At 54.3% G+C, this 20,694-nt stretch overlaps 1 protein-coding gene across 1 annotated transcript in view; it reads right to left on the minus strand.

The window, feature by feature from the left end:
* ACBD6 (acyl-CoA binding domain containing 6) overlaps positions 1-20,383 on the minus strand; it is a 78,039-nt gene extending 57,656 nt beyond the window's left edge. Inside the window, exons 1-3 of the mRNA XM_056108152.1 lie at positions 20,004-20,383; positions 13,307-13,371; positions 11,413-11,509 (exon numbers count right to left, since the gene is read on the minus strand). Coding sequence (XP_055964127.1) covers positions 11,413-11,509; positions 13,307-13,371; positions 20,004-20,207 — 366 coding nt within the window. The 5' untranslated portion in view covers positions 20,208-20,383. The remainder of the gene's footprint in view (positions 1-11,412; positions 11,510-13,306; positions 13,372-20,003) is intronic.
* Positions 20,384-20,694: the final 311 nt, after the last annotated feature.

Genomic DNA, 20,694 nt, shown 5'->3' on the forward strand with positions numbered 1-20,694 from the left:
GTGGACCAGTGCCAAAGGACGGTGTGGGTCATTTCCCCGCACAGGACCAAGCAGTGGTCAGTGGCAAGCAAAGCTGATTCCACTGGGGAGAAAGAAGAGGCTTAAAAATGGAACTTGAGGGGCTGGAGCGATAGCACAGCGGGGAGGGCGTTGGCCTTGCACGTGGCCGAGCTGGGTTCGATTCCCTGCATCCCATATGGTCCCGCGAGCACCTCCAGGAGTGATTCCTGAGTGCAGAGCCAGGAGTGAGCCCTGAGCATCGCCGGGTGGGACTCAAAAGGCAAAAAAAAAAAAAAAAGCGTGGCCGGCCACTTGAACAGCGGGAAACATATCCTGACCTCTCCCTCTGAATGACGCCCTGTCATTTCCCCCTCGTCACGTATACCAGAACACGGGCCCCCTGGAGCTAACACCCCGGCCACACTGGCAAACTTTGTGGTGGTGGCATATTAATAAAGTCCTGCTAAATACCCTGGCCGGCATAATAATAAAGATAATTTATGCTTGCATCACCCTCTGTAGTTTTACAAACTCTTCTCCACATATATAATCCCCATGAATTATAATCGGCCTTCACAGCTTCAAAACACAACGTACTACAAATCTCCGAGAGCAAATCCTGCCAACTAGAAGGAACTGACAATAGAAGAGAAATCGAGGGATATACAGAACTTAATCTGCTGGGGCTGGAGCGATAGCACAGAGGGTAGGGCGTTTTCCTTGCACGTGGCCGACCCGGGTTCGATCCCCAGCATCCCATAGGGTCCCCTGAGCACCCCCAGGGGAATTCCTGAGCGCAGAGCCAGGAGCGACCCCTGTGCATCGCCGGGTGTGACCCCAAAAAAAAGCAAAAAAAAAAAAAGAATCTGCAAATTCCTTCTCACCTTGCTCCAAAACAACCCCACATCAGCACGGGGACAGGGGACAGGGGCTAAGGAGGGTGGAGAGGGAGGCGTCATTCTACCATTTTTAGCTTAAAACACACACACACACACACACACACACACACACACACACCCCAAATGTCCTTACATTGTATTTCAATCAATTGCCTACGCTGAGCCTTCAAAGTCATAAATAAAGTTCCCCGATCATAAATTTCTCCAAAGACATAAAATCAAAGACATCTACCAACTACAAATTAAATGCAAAACACGCATACACACACACACACACACACACACACACACACACGTGTATGCACGCACACCCAGGAAAATAAACTGTTCTGTGAAACGGAGTGAATGGGTTAACCAGTCTATTCTGAACAGACTTATTCTCAGACCGAAATTAAGATTATGCCCTGCACCCAAAAATCACCCCGGGCTGGTCTTTTCATTTTATGGGCTCTTATAAATTATGGAGCTATGGGGAAAAAGTCGATCACCTTTCAGATGTTTGGCTGCAGAAGTGCTCCTTAGAATGGCAATGATATGAGTTATTTAAATCCAGGGCTCTGCATGAAATGAGAGCTCGCTGCGGGAGAACGCACACTTCCGATATAAACTGGAATATATATCACAGCGCGGCAGGGACCCAGGCCTCCAGCCTCCACCCCCGGGGGCCTCCCGGGTTTATTTACGCCACAAATGAGGGGCTCCCGGAAAGAGATTCTAGAAAAACAAAAAAAAGGCTGAGAAGAGTCAGCCTTTGTTCTTTTTTTTGTGGGTCACATCCAGTGATGCTCAGGGGTTACTCCTGGCAGTGCTCGGGGGACCCTATGGGACGCCGGGAATCGAACCCAGGTCGGCCGCGTGCTATCGCTCCAGCCCCAGCCTTTGTTATTTTCATACCAATAAAAGCTCCAGTTCCATCTTCTCTTCTATTTAATAAGAAGACTGTGTTTCTGATTACACACACACACACACACACACACACACACACACACACTAGTTTTGGGGTCCCACCCGGCGATGCTCAGGGCTGACTCCCGGCTCTGCACTCAGGAATCACTCCTGGCGGGGCTTGAGGGACCCTAAGGGATGCCAGGGATCGAACCCGGGTTGGCCACATGCAGGGCAAGTGCTTTACTAATCTTGATGTCGTCTTTCTGGCCTCTGACAAAAAAAAAGATTTTCAAGGAAAACGTCAAGTTCAGCTGAAATCATTTTGAGTGCGCGTGGCTGGGATTGACACTCGGCTGTGGCCGTAATTTAAACAGAGATTTGCAACTTAAACACTGTTGGTCCTTGAGCCAGAAAGAAGGTCCAACGGGGCTGGGTGTGTCGGCGTCCTGGTCCAATCCTCAGCACCCTCCAAACACAGTGCTGAGAGCAGCCTGGAATACTACCGAGGGTGACCCTGACCCACTCGCCCCTCCAAAACCCCCCCAGAGAACGGCTGTATTGTTTCACTTTACAGCGAGGTTTCCTTGTTCCAAAATTAACACAAACAAGGTTAAGTCAGGAAAGGCAAGAGAGTAACACTGACGCCCCGTTTTTTTCTAGAACGTCTAAAGGGGCTTCCCGGAAGCACAAAACCAGGGCCCACAGACACAAGTGTGGCAACTGGGCCAAGCAGGAAAAGGCCTCCGGCCGCCCAGATGTACGCTAGTGTTTTACACATGCCCACCGCCAGGCATTATTTGCAGATGCAGGAAAGCGTTTCTCTCTCCCTGGGAACCCCGGCTGCACGTCTCGGGGGTGGGGTGGGGGGGATGCTCCTTCAGATCCTGCAGGCGGGCAGGAGGGCAGAGGCGGGGGTCCCCTCTGCTGCGTACCAAGTGTGTTAACCCTTCCACGACTCCATCACGCCTGGGTGACAGGCAGGGTCAAGTGACAGCTACCAAGGGAGCACGAGACAAAGAGGCAGATTCAGGCAGGTGAAACCACTTTCCAGGGGACGAAGCACCCCCCGACCACACACACACACACACACACACACACACACACACACATGCATGCATGCACACACACATGCATACACACACACGCGCACACACACACTCATACACACACACGCGCGCACCGCATACACACATGCACATACACACAATCACACGCGTGCGCACACACATACCCACATACACACACACGCGCACATATATACACACGCACACACACATACACACGCACACACATATATACACACGCACACACTCATACACACACGCGCGGGCACATACACGCACACACTCATACACACGCATACACACACGCACACACACATGCTCGTATGCACACACATGCCATCTAGCTTTCAACACTGCACCACGCCAATGCGGGTCCCTTGCTGGTGGTCCAGGAGGAGAAAGGGTCTGACTTAACGATGCATCTGTGGAAGAGGCCACAGTTCCAAAATGCTGTGTCGATGTTGATGTGACCAGCACTGCAGCACCTTCCTGTTGTGCTTCGATTTGCTCGAGCGGGCACCAGTAACGTCTCCATGGTGAGACTGGTTGTAACTGTGTTTGGCATCTCGAAGACGCCATAGGGAGCTTGCCAGGCTCTGCCATGCGGGCGGGATACTCTCAGGAGCTTGCCGGGCTCTCCGAGAGGGGCGGAGGAATCGAACTCAGGTCGGCCACGTGCAAGGCCAACGCCCTACCCGCTGTGCTATTGCTCCAGCCTGATGTGACCAGCATTATAAATAATAAACAAACCACCAACAAAATTCAATCTCCTACTTTGGCAAAGTCTGTGTCACGGGAGTGGGGGAACAGGAGGGGCCAGGGGTGGAACTCGAGGCCTCACGCCCAAAAGACACATTTTCCAGCACCTGATGTGTAACCCTGGTCCCGAACTCAGTGAATTTTTTCCTTTTTTTTTTTTTTAAGTTACACGCAGTCCAATGCCAGGATAACGGAATTATGTGAATTTTAAAACTAGCAAAACTCAAAAAGATAAGAAAAATTATTAAAAAAAAGGGGGGTTGGAGTGATAGCACAGCAGGTAGGGCATTTGCCTTGCACGCGGTCGACCCGGGTTCGATTCCCAGCATCCCATAGAGTCCCCCGAGCACTGCCAGGAGTGATCCCTGAGTGCAGAGCCAGGAGTCAGCCCTGAGCATCACCGGGTGGGACCCAAAAAGAAAAAAAGATATATATATATATATAGTTATTAAAACTAGCAAAATTACAAGGACGTTTAAAAGAAGAAAAATGAAACGCCCGTCAGCGGGAACGGGGCGTGCTAAGAGTCGCGCGGGCCAAGGGCGCTGCCCCATCCAACTTTTCAGAGGATGACATTGAACGCTCATGATTATTCTAAGATCTCGGCAGGGTTACGACGCGGGCTGACACGGAGTAATGGACCCTGAAGAGATTCAATAAATCTAAGCCCCGCGGAATCTCGGAGGACGAATTAACAGAGTCCCCCTTAATTTTACAAGGCAAAATGGATGAGGAGGGGAAGGAGAGGGTTGGCACCCGGGGGGCAGAAGCAAACCCAGGCCTGGACCAGGGGAAGGAGGTGAGTCCCCGGCAGGAACAATGAGAACGACTGTGCAGGGCAGCAAAACCAAAAAACAGGGGCTGGAGCAACAGCACAGCGGGGAGGGCGTTTGTCTTGCACGAGGCCGACCCGGGTTCGATTCCCAGCATCCCATATGGTCCCTGAGCACCGCCAGGAGTGATTCCTGAGTGCAGAGCTAGGAGGAACCCCTGTGCATCGCTGGGTGTGACCAAAAAAAGGAAAAAATAAAAACAGAGAAAGGAAGAACGGAAAGATCAAAACTGTGATTTAAAGAAATGATTTATGGGGGCTGGAGCGATAGCACAGCGGATAGGGCATTTGCCTTGCACATGGCCGACCCGGGTTCGATTCCCAGCATCCCATATGGTCTCCCGAGCACCGCCAGGAGTAATTCCTGAGTGAAGAGCCAGGAGTAACCCCTGTGCATTGCCGGGTGGGACCCAAAAAAACAAAAAATAAAATTAAATTAAAAAATGATTTATGGGTGCGACCCAAAAAGCAAAAAAAAAATTAAAATTAAAATTAAATAAAAAATGATTCATGGGTGTGACCCAAAAAGCAAAATAAATAAATAAAATAAATTTTAAAAATTTAAAAAATGATTTAGCCATACAAACATTGGACATTTTAAGCACTCAACGGTAGCTCAATACATAGGATTTTTGTAGCTTGGTGCAAATTTGGGCGAACGGGGTGACACATCCACTGAAAATGCATTCCTCTCGGTCCCATCGAAAAACCTTACTATCACGGGGCTGGAGCGATAGCACAGTGGGAGGGCGTTTGCCTTGCACACGGCCGACCCGGGTTCGATCTCCAGCATCCCATATGGTCCCCCGAGTACCGCCGGGAGTAATTCCTGAGTGCATGAGTCAGGAGGAACCCCTGTGCATCTTCGAGTTTGACCCCAAAAGGCAAAAAAAAAAAAAAAACCTTACTATCACAAGTGGCCACAAACTTTAAAAATGGAGACACACATAACTTCTCGGGTACCTCTTTTAAATAAACAGTAAACGTAAAATTATTTGGGAGGTGAGGTGTTAATACCGTATGTAGAGCCACAATTTTGCCTTTTTTTTTTTAAGCTTTTTGGGTCCCACCCAGCGATGCTCAGGGGCTCCTCCTGGCTCTGCACTCAGGAATTACTCCTGGCAGTGCTCGGGGGACCTCATGGGATGCCGGGGATCGAACCCGGGTCAGCCACATGCAAGGCAAACGCCCTTCCCTGCTGTGCTATCACTCCAGTCCCAATTTTGCCATCTTTTAGGCTTTATTTAATGCATCAGTTTTCTCAGGGATGTCATCAAACTCCCTTTTCTATATTTATTGACACTGAACAAGTTATTTCCACACACACACCTTCAGATGACAAATTTACAAACCACCCTCAGCAAAACTGAAGTTCAGGGAGCTCCTAGATTAAAATATTTGGGGGGTGGGGCTGGAGAGATAGCACAGCGGGTAGGGCGTTTGCCTTGCACGTGGCCGACCCGGGTTCGATTCCCAGCATCCCATATGGTCCCCTGAGCACTGCCAGGAGTGATTCCTGAGTGCAAAGCCAGGAGTAACCCCTGTGCATCGCCAGGTGTTACCCAAAAAGCAAATAAATAAATAAAATATATTTTTTTACAATCTCAGGCCTCTTATCGAGAAACAAATGTCCGCATTGATGACTGCATACAAACATATCTATAGCTCTATACAGCAGCTGTTCTACAAAATTAAGGGTAAAATATTTCTTCTAAATCGTCCCCATTGCAAATTCCTACCAAAAAACATAAGTAATAAGCAATAATAGAATAACAGTAAAACATGATAATAATAAATACAAAAATAAATATAATACTAAAACATGCTAATAATAATAAAACATGAATAATAAAAAAGATCACTCTTCTACCCATTTTGTTTTTGGGGCATCAGATCAGCAGTACTCAGGGCTGACTCCTAGCTCTGCACTCAGGGATGACCCCTGGTGGGTTCCGGGGACCCTCGCAGCCCGGAAACTTTAAACTGTGAAACACTGCCCCCTGGAGTCCATTCCATGGACAGCATTCATTTACCTAAAGAAAATAGTCCAGCCAAGGAAATTTGGACTTTCCTGCATTATTCCTGAAGTCAACAAAAGTCAACCCCAGGAAAATGCCTTTCCCAAATATCTCCCGACCTCCATAAGCCTCTTCTTCCTCTTTCTGCCCGCCGCAGACTTAATCGATCATAAAAAGAAAATGGCAATAACGTGTCTGCTCCTGCATCAAGAACACGACATCCAATCCAATTAATCTAAAGTCAGGAAACCCAACCAAACATAGGGTGACAGGGAACAAGCCTGACACAAAGGAAAGAGGGAAGAAGTTCGGAGTTCAACGCACACGAGGTCTTAGCCCAATTTCCTACAACTATTCCCACGGTTCTTCTTGTTTTGTTTTGTTTGGGGGGGGGCCACACTGGGCGATGCTCAGGGCTGACTCCTGGCTCTGTGTTCAGGACTCACTCCTGACTCTGTGCTCATGGCTGACTCTTGGCTCAGTGCTCAGAGCTGACTCCTGGCTCTGTGCTCAGGACTTACTCCTGACTCTGTGCTCACGGCTGACTCCCAGCTCTGTGCTCAGGACTCACTCCTGGCAGGCTCAGGAGACCATACTAGGTGCAAGGCAAGCGCCCTCGCCGCTGTACTATTGCTCTGGCCCCTGCTCACTGAATTTTTAAAGGTATTTAAAAAAAAAGGTTTTTTTTTAAATTTTAAGAGGTATTTAAATTTAAAAAGGTATTAAAAAAAAGGTGTAATGGGGCTGGAGCAATAGCACAGCGGGTAGGGCATTTGCCTTGCACGCAGCCCACCCTAGTTTGATTCCCAGAATCCCCTAGGGTCCCCCGAGCACCGCCAGGAGTGATTCCTGAGTGCAGAGCCAGGAGTCAACCTCTGAGCATCGCCGGTGTGACCCAAAAAGAAAAAAAAGTTGTGCCTATTTTCCGGGCAATGCACAAAAACTATCTAATGAAGGACAATCCATATTCATACCACCAGCCCAGTGAGATCTGTTCATGGGCTGAGCTCAGATCTGGGAGATTTAAAACATTGAAAGGGCAAGAGACGCCACAAAAGATAACTGGATACAATTTTTTTTCCTCCAAGTTTTTGGGTTATACCAGCACCACTCTGGGGGCCATATGGGACTCCCGGGGATCAAACCCTGGTCGGACGCACCTTACCCAATATACCAGCCGCCAAAAAACTACTGGTGAAACCCAGAACTCCAGAAATTGGGAGAATAGACTCAAAAACTACTGGTGAAACCCAGAACCCCAGGAATTGGGAGTCTAGAGAATAGGTTATTCACGTGGAACTCTGCTCCCCCTGGTGGCCGGTCGAGGGACTGCAGGGCGCAAGGGCCAACGAGAACATCCTCCAGCATCAAGTAAGGATCAAGGGGGGCGGGATTCAGGGTGAGCACTGCAGCGTGTGACCCCAAACACAGACAAATCGGGGCCCCGCAACCCTCCTTGCACCCAGGGTGGTGGATACAGAGCCCCGCGTCCCTGCATCCCCTCCTGGCATTGACACCCAGTGAATGGGACCCTTGAGGAATTCCTGACACCCCTAGGCTAAGAGCCTGAATGTCCCTCCTGGGGGACCCCCGGGAAGGGGCAGGGTGGGCCCGACTCGGCGCCCAGGGGCCAGTGGTGCCACCGGCAATGATCCCACACCATCACTTAGCCGGGGGCCTGGAAAGATCTGGACGCCCAGTGCCCCTCGGGACAGGGAGCAGTCCGGCGTTTCCCAGAGCTCGGCTGGCTCCGGGGTCCCGGGACAGAAATTCGGGGGCGTTGATAGGCGGACTCAGTGAGCAGTGCTCTTCCCCAAGCCAGAAAGTCGCTCCAGATGAAGGATTGCGGGGTTGGAGGTGTTTCCTGGTGTGATCTCTGCCCTGTTTGCAACAGGCGTCCAGCATACACCGCTCCAACCTCACCCCCTCACCAGACTGTCCACTCCCCACCACCCTCCACCACCATCTTGGGGTGCCCTGCCCTTGAGAAGCTGAGCTCTTCTCCGCTCTGGCCTGACCACCCCCAAAAGAGCCGTGTTCCCCCACTCACCCCAAGGGCAGGAATGAGGGTGAAAGGGCCGGTTCCGGGCAATCCCCGGCACCAGCCGGGCCCTGAGCACTGCCGACTGAGCACTGGCCCACCTGGGCTGAGCACTACCAGGCCCGCGCCCACGAACAAAGCCCAGACCAGAGGCTAAGGGATACCCACCCCTCACCCCCATTGTGGGCTGGCCCCTCATGCCAATCCTCCGATTCCCCGCGGACTGGGCAGGACAGTCCGAGGAAGGACTCAGACAGCGGGGATGGGGTGGGGTCCAAGCCCAGAGCAGGCAACACTGCACCCAAGGGTGGGGGGGCTTCAGAGAGGGTCCAGGTGCCTCCTCCCGTTTGACTGATTTAAGAAAGGGCATTTCCAGGGGGCCGGAGCGATAACACAGCGCCTTGCATGCGGCCAACCCAGGTTCGATCCCCGGCCTCCCCTAGGGTCCCCCGAGCACCGCCAGGAGTGATTCCTGAGTGCAGAGCCGGGAGTCAGCCCTGAGCATCGCCGGGTGGGACCCAAAAAGGAAATAAAAAAGGCAAGGGCATTTCTGGGATGCATTTTCTGCTCTGCTGGAGCGACAGCACAGTGGGTAGGGCGTTTGCCTTGCACACAGTCCACCGGGTCGACCCGGGTTCGATTCCTCCACCCCTCTCGGAGAGCCCGGCAAGCTACCGAGAGTATCCTGCCCGCCCGACAAAGCCTGGCAAGCTCCCCGTGACGTATTCGAGATGCCACACACAGTCACAACAAAGTCTCACAAAAAGGAGACGTTACTGGGTCCGCTCGCGCAAATCGATGAACAACTGGAGGACAGTGCTCCAGTGCTACTAGTGCTCCTTCGGTCCTGAAAGGGGCTGGCTTGGCCCAGGGAGTTTGGGGGACCCCCAGGGAAACCCACCAGGACACAGGTGCCCAGGAGCGGGGGATGCGGCCGGGCCCCGAGCAACCTCTTCCGGCCGCCTCTGGGTCCTGGGCACAGACCTACGCTGGGTGAGACAATGAGAGCTTCGGCCTGCAACAAGGTCCCCCCTGCACACCCCTCCACCTCCTCCCCCACTCCTCAGCATATGGAGGAATCTGTCGAACCCACCTGCACCATCCCCCCTGGGATCTAGGGGGACACAGGCAGCCAATGCAAATCCAATCAGGCTCCTGGCATTGGCCTGCCGTGAATAACAAAGGACCCTGGCTGTCGCCCAGATCTGAGGACCAGCCACCACCACCAACTTATTAGCTTGCAGGGAGAGTCAAGCCCAGACCCTTGGGGCTCTTGACAATGAGGGAAGGAAGAAAGGGAAAGGAGGGGGGGAAAAAGCCCAGCCTCCCGGTGAGATGCCAAAGAACGGATGTGGGGGGGGAAGGAGGCTCAGAAAGTCATTAACGGGGGCTGGAGCAATAGCACAGCGGGTAGGGCGTTGGCCTTATACGCGGCCGACCCAGGTTCGATCCCCGGCATCCCCGAGGGTCCCCCGAGCACCGCCAGGAGTGATCCCTGAGTGCAGAGCCAGGAGGAAGCCCTGTGCATCACCGGGTGGGATCCAAAGAGAAAAAACCCCAAAAACCTAAAAGCGAAAAAACCATCCTGTCCCCGAGAGCTGATTTCAGGTGAAGGGGAACCAAGGCGAACTAAACCAACACAATACCCAGTACCCAGGATCAGAACTTTAAACAGCAACAAAGAAGGTGTACGGGGGTAGCAGGGAGCGAACAATCCCTCAGCCTGAAAGAGGCTGTGCACACTCTGAGTGGGGGTGTCTCCGTACAGACCCATGCAAAAACTTCTTTTTTTTTAACTTTTCGGGTCGTACCTGATGATGCTCAGGGCCGACTCCTAGCTCTGCACTCGGGAATCACTCCTGGTGGTGCTCGGGGGACCCTATGGGATGCTGAGAATCGAACCCGGGTCGGCCACGTGCAAGGCCAACGCCCTCCCCACTGTGCTATCGCTCCAGCCCCACGCAAAAACACGTGAAAGCGGAGCATTCCCCCCAAATCGAGAAGAGCTCCTGAAGGCCCATCTGAGGGGTCCCGTGTCCTTGGCCGTGCAGAGACGCAGTCCCGGCCAGCGAGGGCCCCTCTGCCCGGCAGGGGAACCGGATGGAGTGACGTCAGCACACGCTCTGGCCTCCTAGCGGCGACGCTTTCCCTAGAAGCGCTGGCACGTGACAGCACCTGGGACAGTGGGCCTTCAGCCTCGGGGACGGGGGAGGCCCGGCTGCTGGCCCAGGAGGCCAGGACCATGACGGCGGTGAGTGGACAGGAAGACAAAATCCCCCCCACCCCCACACAGGGCATCCAAACGCCAACATCATGTCCAGACGCTGACGTCACACCCGAACTATGACGTCACGCCCAACCGCTGACGTCACGTCCAAACGCCGACGCTGGGTTCAAAGTATGACATCACATGCAAAAGCCGACGTTGCTTCCAAACGTGACATCATGGCCAACTGCTGACGGCACATCTGAACTATGACATCACAGCTAACCGCTGACGTCACGTCCAACCGCTGACGTCACCTCTAAACTCTGACATCACGCTTGTGGAAGCAGAGCAGGAAGGCAGCGCAACCCGGGGCTGAGGGGATCTGGGGAGAGGCTAGTGGAGGGGGTGGCCAGCTGCGGTCACTTGGGAGGACAAAGGCCCCCAGGCCGGCCCCTGCGGGCGTTTAATCCTGTCACATCCGGAACCGAGACTCCTGGGGTGTGGAAACGGTTCTGGGCACCGGCCCCAGGCCTTGCCCGTACCCGGCCTCCTGCTCCAGGGAACCAACCCTGGACTCTCCCTGGACTCTCAGAGGCCAGTGTGACCTCGAGGCTGGACCGCAAGTGGCCAGGGTCCAGGGAGCCGCGGGCTGGGGTCAGGGTGGGGGGGCGCGATCCCTTCCAGGCCCCCCTCAGGTCTCACCTGCGGGTCCCAGGCCGGGTCGAGCTTCCTCACGACGGCGACGTACTCGCGCATGGCCTGGTCGGGACACGTGTCGCCCAGGGCCTTCCAGGCCTCCCTGCGACACAGAACACACCAGGTGGGTGCGGGACGCCCGCGACCACCCACCCACCCACGCCCCCCCCCCACCCGCGAGTCTGGGCCAAAGTTTCTACCCTGATGCCCCCATCCCCAACACACACGATGCCCCTGGCGGGTCTTGGCACAGCTCGGGCACTACCGTGGAGAATGTGAGACCCAGGGGACAGAGAAGCCAGGTCCCCAGGCCACCAGGAACTGTCCCCACCACCACCACCAACATGCCCCATGGGACACAGATCACCCACGGGGGGTCGTGAGAAGGCACTGCCCACCCCCCTCCTGGCTTCGGCCAGCCCTGGGCCTCAGGCCTTGGGTGGGGACCAGGAAATTGAGGGGTGGGTCTGGAGGGATAGCACAGAGGAGAGAGCGTTGGCCTTGCACGCAGCGGACCTGGGTTCGACCCCCAGCATTCCCTAGGGTCCCCTGAGCACCGCCAGGAGTGATCCCTGAGTGCAGAGCCAGGAGTCAGCCCTGAGCATCGCCAGGTGGGACCCAAAAAGCAAAAAAAAATAATCAAAAAAAGAAAAGAAAAGAAAAGAAATGGAGGTGTGAGGCCCAAGGGGGGGATGCTGAGCCGGGCCCAGCCGATAGCAGCATCAGCTCAGCCCTACACCACTCAGGGTGGCCCCTTCTCTCCCGCCACAAAGGGCCACCCCCTTGCTGCAGCTCTGGGTGATCTCTGGGTGGCTCACAGAGCAAGGAGATGGCCAGTGTCTCAGGGCCGGCTCGGAGCCACGCTGCTCTGGAAGTTTCCAGAAAGCCATCTTTCCACATCTCTATTGATGGTTTCTTTTTTTTTTTCTTTGCTTTTTGGGTTCCATCCGACAATGCTCAGGGCTGACTCCCGGCTCTGCACTCAGGGATCACTCCTGGCGGTGCTCGGGGGACCCTATGGGATGCCGGGAATCGAACCCGGGTCAGCCGCATGCAAGGCAAACGTCCTCCCCGCTGTGCTATCGCTCCGGCCCCAGTTGATGGTTTCTGAGACCAGCCTTCCCGTCCTTCCTTCTAAGACTCCAGAAGTTTCTCCCTTTCGACCTAGCGATGGTCAGAGGCACCAAGGGACCAGAGTTCCCTTCTCCTGGGGGAGGGGTGTTTGGCCGACACCCGGCCGTGGCTCTGGGCTCACTCCCAGCCCCGATAGCCCGTGGTCAGCTCTGGGCCTTCTCCCTGGCCCATGGGGGGGGGGGGGGGGGGGTCTTGGGAATTCGGGAATTCGGGAAGGAAATGGACAGGACTTGGAAGTTATGACCAACGCTTTCCAGGCGACAAGGAGGTAAAGCGAGGCAAGGGAATATCATACCCACCCGGCCCCGGGCCACCTTCCCCAGGCTCCTCGGAGGGGACGTGTGGTGACCGCTAAGCGTGGGACCACAGAGGTGCCACTCCTGCCCCGGTGTCTTGAGAGGGTGAGTGGCATGTGGATCCTTTTTTCCTTTTTTTTGCTTTTTGGGTCCCACCCGGCGATGCTCAGGGCTGACTCCTGGCTCTGCGCTCAGGAATCACTCCTGGTGGTGCTCAGGGGACCCGATGGGATGCTGGGAATCGAACCCGGGTCGTCCACGTGCCAGGCCAACGCCCTCCCCGCTGTGCTATCGCTCCAGCCCCAACAAGCGGATCCTTTTAATCTCACCCCCAGTTGCCCGAGCTCAGGGCGGAAGGTTACGTGCGTGGAGGGATTAACAGAAAAATAATTCTTCAATCTGCTCCCAACTGATTCCGACACACGCAAAGCACCCCCAAAGCCCGCAGCAAGGGTCCCGGAATTTCTTACCATTTCTGTTTGCCTTCAAAATCGAAGAAGCCTGGTTTAGGAGTATTACAATTTCCAACTTTGACCTAGATGGAGGAGGAGAAAAATCGATAGTTCATTTTTCAAAGAAATGTCAGCGGAACTCTGTTTTCTAATCGGTCATTTTTTACTTAGCAAGCTATAGGTTAGAAATGATTTGTAGCCAGACGGAGTAGCGAAATTGAACAATTATTGCCAAAGCCGATAAAAATTAACTCTAATAAAGCCACACTGTTTTGGCTAACTGCATTAACAGGTTAACACCACCACGTATTAAAAATCGGGCTGAAAATTCATTCCTAATTTAGCCAATAGTCACGGTCACGGTCCTCCCGTTGTTCGTCGATTTTCTCCAGCGGGCCCAGTAACGTCTCCATCGTGAGACTTGTTGTTACTGTGTTTGGCATATCGAATACGCCACGGGGAGCTTGCCAGGCTTTGCCGTGCGGGCGAGATACTCTCGGGAGCTTGCCGGGCTCTCTGAGAGGGTCGGAGGAATCGAACCCGGCTCGGCCAGGCTGGCTGCGTACAAGGCAAACGCCCTACCACTGTGCTATCATTCTAGTATAGGCAAATTATACATATTACACAACCCTTATCACCTTTCGTAATAAAGAATTTTTATTTTATTTTTATTTTTTTGCTTTTTGGGTCACACCCAGCGATGCACAGGGGTTCCTCCTGGCTCTGCACTCAGGAGTTACTCCTGGCGGTGCTCGGGGGACCATAGGGGATGCTGGGAATCGAACCCAGGTCGGCCGCGTGCAAGGCCAACGCCCTCCCCGCTGTGCTATCTCTCCAGCCCCTAAAGAATTTTGAAACATGCAATGAGAAAGTTTTCCAGTTTAGTGTATCAGAATTTGTAGTACTGCTGATTCTTGTAGCATCTGGCCTCCCCTAACTTCCAAGATTGGGCAGTACTGCACTGTCCTCCCGCTGTTCATCGATTTGCTCGAGCGGGCACCAGTAACGTCTCACAACAAATTGTGAGACTTGTTGTTACTGTGTTTGGCGTATTGATTATGTCACGGGTAGCTTGCCAGGCTTTGCCGTGCGGGCGAGATACTCTCAATAGCTTGCCGGGCTCTCAAAGAGGGGCGGAGGAATCGAACCCGGGTTGGCTGTGTGCGAGGCAAACGCCCTTACCTGCTGTGCTATCGCTCCAGCCCCAAGACTGGATTGGGTATGGTCCCCAAAGACCTTGTTATGTGAGTTAAAGCCATCAATATTTACAAGTAAGAATAAATTGGAAAATCTTTTTTTCCTGGTTTTTTTTTTTTTTGGTCACACCCAGCGACATTCAGGGATTATTCCTAGCTCTGCACTCAGGAATTATTCCTGGCAGGGCTCGGGGGACCCTATGGGATGTCGGGGATCGAACTGGGTCAGCCACGTGCAAGGCAAGTGCCCTCCAAGGTTGTACTGTTGCTCTAGCCCCCCAGAAATGAAAACATTTTGAAACATCTGCATTTCGTTGCAAATAATAAGCTTCTCACGTGGTGCAACGATGGATTTGTCTGAAAGAGAAAGATCTAGTCTCTAGCCAAAAGAAAAAAAAGAAAAAGAAAAAAAGGCAGACGGCACCATCATACTCTGGCATTCTACCCACGATCTTATGTTGCTTTGGCTGAATTACAGGCAGACACTAAGAAGCGCTAATACCATGGTATAAAGGAGGCAGCTCGCTGAAAAACTCAGGCATGCGGCATTTGTGACTGAAATCTCCCGGTTCTCACGGAGTCGGGGATGGGCGACCTCCCCTGCTCTTCCTGGAGCCTGGCAGTCACGCCCATGAACTGCCTCTGGCGCCGTATCCAGAGACTCACAAATAAATCTTGGAAGAGAGCAACAAAGCTGCAGGGATGCCTCTGGACCCCAAAGTCACCATCCAGTTAAAAATTCAACTCCAGCTGCATTCCCCTACTTAACACTTTAGAATTCCTTCCAGGCCGTACTCAACACCACTGATGTACAGGAGAAGCACATCACTGTGTGTGTGTGTGTGTGTGTGTGTGTGTGTGTGTGTGTGTCGGGGGGGGGCGGCGGGGTGGGAAGGAGAAGGAGACCAATCCCGATTAAAAAATGCTGGCACTCGATTGGGACTGAATGCCAACCTCGTCCATCCAAACAAACTGTCCAGACGACTCGGGGCTGGAGCGATAGCACAGCAGGGAGGGCGTTTGCCTTGCATGCAGCCGACCCAGGTTCGATTCCCAGCATCCCATAGAGTCACCCAAGCACCGCCAGGAGTCATTCCTGAGTGCAGAGCCAGGAGTAACCCCTGTGCATCGCCGGGTTTGACCCCCCCCCAAAAAAAAAGATTACTCACCTAGCAACTCAGGGAAACCCAAACGGGGGCCAGAGAGATAGCTCAGTGGGCAGGGCACCTGCCTTGTAAGGATGTGGCCAGCCCGGGTTCAACCCCCGGCACCTCAAAAGGACCCCCGAGCCCGCCAGGAGTGAATCCTGAGTGCAGAGTCAGGAGTCAGCCCTGGGCACTGCCGGGCGTGGCCCCCCCACAACAGCCCTCAAAGAGTTTAACACAAATGCTTTTCCTGGAAACCGCCAATGAAACTGTGAATTTGGATCGAGTTTTGTTCGACTGATTCCCTAACGGGAAATGTCCTGAGCCAGGAAACAAAACAAAACAAACAAAAACAACAAAATTGTCATTGGCAGGGGCCTTTGGAGGGGCCAGGCGGGGTGTTTGCCTTGCTCCAGCAAATCCAGGTTCGATTCCCAGCATCCCATAGGGTCCCCTGAGCACCACTAGGAGTAATTCCTGAGTGCAGAGCCAGGAACAACCCCTGAGCACTGCTTAGCGTGGCTCCCAAGCAAAATAAAACAAAAAGAATATCACTTGGAGAGAGCTGGAGTGATAGCACAGCGGGGAGGGCATTTGCCTTACACGCAGCCAACCCGGGTTCGATTCCCAGCATCCCATATGGTCCCCCGAGCACCGCCGTAGTGATTCCTGAGTGCAGATCCGGGAGGAACCCCTGTGCATCGCCGGGTGTCACCCAAAATTTAAAAAAATAAAAAAAGAATGTCACTTGGAGGTCTTCAGCTGCCGGAGCCCTGGTCAGGGTGGAGAGGAAAACTCAACCCGCCAAAGACCTCCAGAACCAGCCACCACCATGCTGAGACCACTCTCTGCAGGCATGAAGGTACCGGCAGAGGAACAAAGGCATGCGGGTCCCGGGGCTGAGATCTCCAAGCCTGCTTGGATCGGGGCTGAGCATCCTCCACCCAGATCCTCCATCTTCCAGTAGGCAGGGGTCACACCCACCAACTGGCCCCCTGGTGCCGTGTAATCCCATCAATGGCCAAGACCCAGAGACTATAAAACCCAGCTCCCGGAAGTGACATCTTATTATCTCATTCCTACTTTGGACAAACTGGCAGGCTACCTAATGCAACCTGCCCACACGGCAGAGTCTGGCAAACTCCCCGTGGCGTCCCCAATATGCCAAATACCAGTAACAATGATGGGTCTCATTCTCCTAACCCTGAAAGAGCCTTGAATGTGGTACTTTTTAAAATCTCAGGGCTAGGACGAAGGAGACGTTACTGGTGCCTGCTCGAGGCAATCGACGAACAACAGGATGGTCGTGACCGTGATCGTCACTCGGAGAGGTTTAGTTATACAGCCATCAATGGTGCCAGGCTGGAATCAGTGAATGCTTCCTGAATAATTCACCCTTGTCTGAAAGCCTTGGGATGATAAGTGACAAACAAAAGGTCCCCCAGAACCTTTACAAGATTAACACCCCCCCCAAAGCCAACCCAGGGAGCACTGTGCAAGGAGAACCATGATCTACCTTCAGGCCTCTGTGTGTAGCCTAAGGGGGTCCACAGATGAAAATCACCGACATGGTTTAGGGGAGGGGTCCAAAGTTCAAATCCAGGGGGCCAACCAGGAGGACCCTCACAACACACATTCCTATAGCTTCTAGCTCAGACCTCAAGACCTCAAATTCATCCAGCTCCAAAGACAGCTCCTCTCCCTGCAGGATGTGTGGTTTGAGAACACAGAGCTGGGGCCCGAGCAACAGCACAGTGGGGAGGGCGTTGGCCTGGCACGCGGCTGACCCAGGTTCGATCCCCGGCATCCCATAAGGTCCCCTGAGCACTGCCAGGAGTCATTCCTGAGTGCAGAGCCAGGAGCAACTCCTGAGCATCACCAGGTGTGACCCAAAAAGCAAAAGCAAAAAAAAAAAAAAAAAAAAACAGAGCTTCCCTCAATCATTTTTATTTATTTATTTCTTTGCTTTTTGGGTCACACCCGGCAATGCAGAGGGGTTCCTCCTTGTTCTACACTCAGGAAGAATTATCCCTGGCGGTGCTCAGGGGACCCTATGGGATGCTGGGAATCGAACCCGGGTCAGTCGCGTGCAAGGCAAAACGCCCTCCCCGCTGTGCTATTGCTCCAGCTCCAGCCCTGAATCATTTTTAAAATTGGGGAAATACATAGTACGAGGCAAAATAAATAAAAATTACAACAAGGAGAGCCCGGCAAGCTACCGAGAGTATTCGATATGCCAGACACAGTAACAACAAAGTCTCCAATGGAGACGTTCCTGGGCCCGCTCGAGCAAATCGATGATCAACGGGAGGGCCTTTACCTTACCTTTACCTTACGACAAGGACATGATGGGCTGATTCGGCCTGACAAGACAGGAATGGGAATAAGTTGCGGGGTCTGGGGTTCGATCCCTGACACTGCTCACTATCTCCCCCCCCTCCCCCCCCCACACACAGACACACACACACACACCCCTGCATGCATTCAGCAGGAATGATCCCTGAGCTATGGAAAAAAAAAAGAATAAAAAAGGAAAGAAAAGAAAGGGAAAGAGAAAGTGAAAGGAGAAGAAAAAGAAAAAAGGAAAGAGATCACTCAGAATCTCACCGACTCAAGGGTCCCCAAGAGAGTTAAGGGTCCCCGACAGGCTGGGCTGGACTCCATAAAGGGTCCCTGGAAGCGCCCTGAGGCTCCAGGGATCCCCTCAGGCCAGACCCAACGCTTTTGCTTTTTTTTTTGCTTTTTGGGTCACACCCGGTGATTCACAGGGATTACTCCTAGCTCTGCACTCAGGAATCACTCCTGGCGGTGCTCGGGGGACCTTGTGGGATGCCGGGGATCGAACCCGGGTCGGCCGCATGCAAGGCAAATGTCCTACCAGCTGCGCTATGGCTCTGGCCCCACCGAAAGATATTCTTGTTCGTTCTTCTGCTTTTACATATATAAGACCTGGGTGCCGGCCACCTCTTTGCTGAGACTGTTCCTTCAGGGCTTTGCATTACTCTCACTGTTTTCCACGTTCTCTGATCCACTCGGGATGGATTTTTCTGCAGTACCCAAGGCCCAGAGTTATCTGCTCTCCTCCAGCTTACTTTTCCTTTCTGAGGCAAGAAAGTCATTCCTTCACCTGGGACTTCACTTCACGCTAACGTTTTCAGAGTTGTATGGAACAGACAAGTTTATCCCATCAAAACATGAGTCGGGCTGGAGCGATGATAGCAGAGCGGGGAGGGCATGTGCCTTGCATGCGGCCGACCTGGGTTCAATCCCCAGCATCCCCTAGGGTCCCCCCAAGCACCGCCAGGAGTAATTTCTGAGTGCAGAGCCAGGAGAAATCCGTGAGCATCGCTGGGTGTGACCCAAAAAGCCAAAAACAAACAAACAAACAACAACAACAACAAAACCATAAGTCAGTCTAAGATGTTTAGGGGCAAAATGAAACCGTCACGACCAAATATGGCAATCATATCATGAGAGTAATGAAGCTGGAGTACATGTTCTGCACAGAAGAGCCCAGGGGGGTTAAGCACCAGGGAGCACCAAGCACCTGCACCCCCCAAAAATAGCCCCCCAAATAGCAACGATAATGCAAATGGTCTAATGCATGGACAAGTGGACAAATAAGCGACCTGAGGCCCCTAACATCCCCGCTTGCCTGTGGCCCTTTCAAAAGCAAGGCAGCGCATTCAGAATCCGGAGGGGGGTGACCAGGATGCCCCGAGTTTGAGAAGACACAGGAAGTGACAGAAGACACAGTCACAGATCCCGCGGGACCTCACCGTGCCCCGAAAGCAGCCGGGTCCCCGCGCAGAGCAAACTGGGTTCTGGACCAAGCGACCACGCACCCCTGCAACTGGGTTCCGGGGACACACGACCACGCAGTCCTGCAACTGGGTTCTAGAGCAACCGGACCATGCACCCCTGCAGCTGGGTTCCAGGGAAACGCGACCATGCACCCCTGCCACTGGGTTCCGGGGCAACGCGACCACCCGCCCCTGCAGAGCAACACGACCACGCACCCCTGCAACTTGGTCCCAGAGCAACGCGACCACACACCCCTGCCACTGGGTTCCGGGGCAACGCGACCACGCAGTTCTGCAACTGGGTTGCGTTGCCCTGGAACCCAGCTGCAGGGGTGCATGGTCGCAGTCCTGCAACTGGGTGCTGGAGCAACGCGACCACCCACCCCTGCAGAGCAACAGGAATCACGCACCCCTGCAAATTGCTCCCGGAGCTACGCGACCACGCACCCCTGCAGCTGGGTTCCAGGGCAACGCGACCACGCACCCCTTCAACTTGTTCCCGGAGCTACGCGACCACCCACCCCTGCATCTGGGTTCCGGGGCAACGCCAAGACCCCCCAGGGGCGCTCACCTGCTTGTACCTGGCGTACAGGTACAGGAGCTGCTCCCGGCTCGCCACCTGCACCAGGCCCTGCAGGTGCGCCGCCGCCTGCTCGAACAGCTCGGCCAGACCCCGGGACGCCCCGACCTCGGCGTCCCCAGACTCGTCCCCCGAGCTCAGCTCCCCGCCGCTGTCGCCCGGGCCGGCCCCGGCGGGCGGGAAGGGCGAGGCCATGGGCGCGCGGGGCCCGGCTCCGCGACCCTCCGAGGCAAGCTCCGGCCCACCCCGGCTCCCTGGCTCCCTCCGGCCTCCCGGAACCCGAACTCGGTCGCCCCGGATCCCTGCGATCGCGCGGAGAGGGGTCGAGGATCAACGGATGCGGAGGGCGGCGTGCGCGGGGCCGGAGCTGCAGCGGCGTGGGGGCGTGGCTCCAAGGGGGCGTGGCTGTCGGGGCGGTGCGCGCACGCTGATAGGGCGCCGAGGGCTTGAGGGCGGGGCGACACGCGGACGCTGATAGGATGGCTAGGGCGAGGAGGCGGGGCGGCCTGCTGGCGGGGGCGGGGCGTCAAGGGAGCTTGCGCAAGGGGCGGGGCTTCGCGGCCCCGCACGCGATAGGGCCGCGAGGGCGTGAGGACGGGGCGGTGTGCGAACGCTGATAGGACAGCGAGGGCTTGGGGGCGGGGCGATGTGCGCGAAAGCCCTGGGGGCGGGAGAACGGGGC

The sequence above is a fragment of the Sorex fumeus genome, unplaced genomic scaffold (assembly GCF_029834395.1).
Source record: "Sorex fumeus unplaced genomic scaffold, SorFum_2.1 ptg000195l, whole genome shotgun sequence".
Lineage (NCBI taxonomy): Eukaryota > Metazoa > Chordata > Mammalia > Eulipotyphla > Soricidae > Sorex > Sorex fumeus.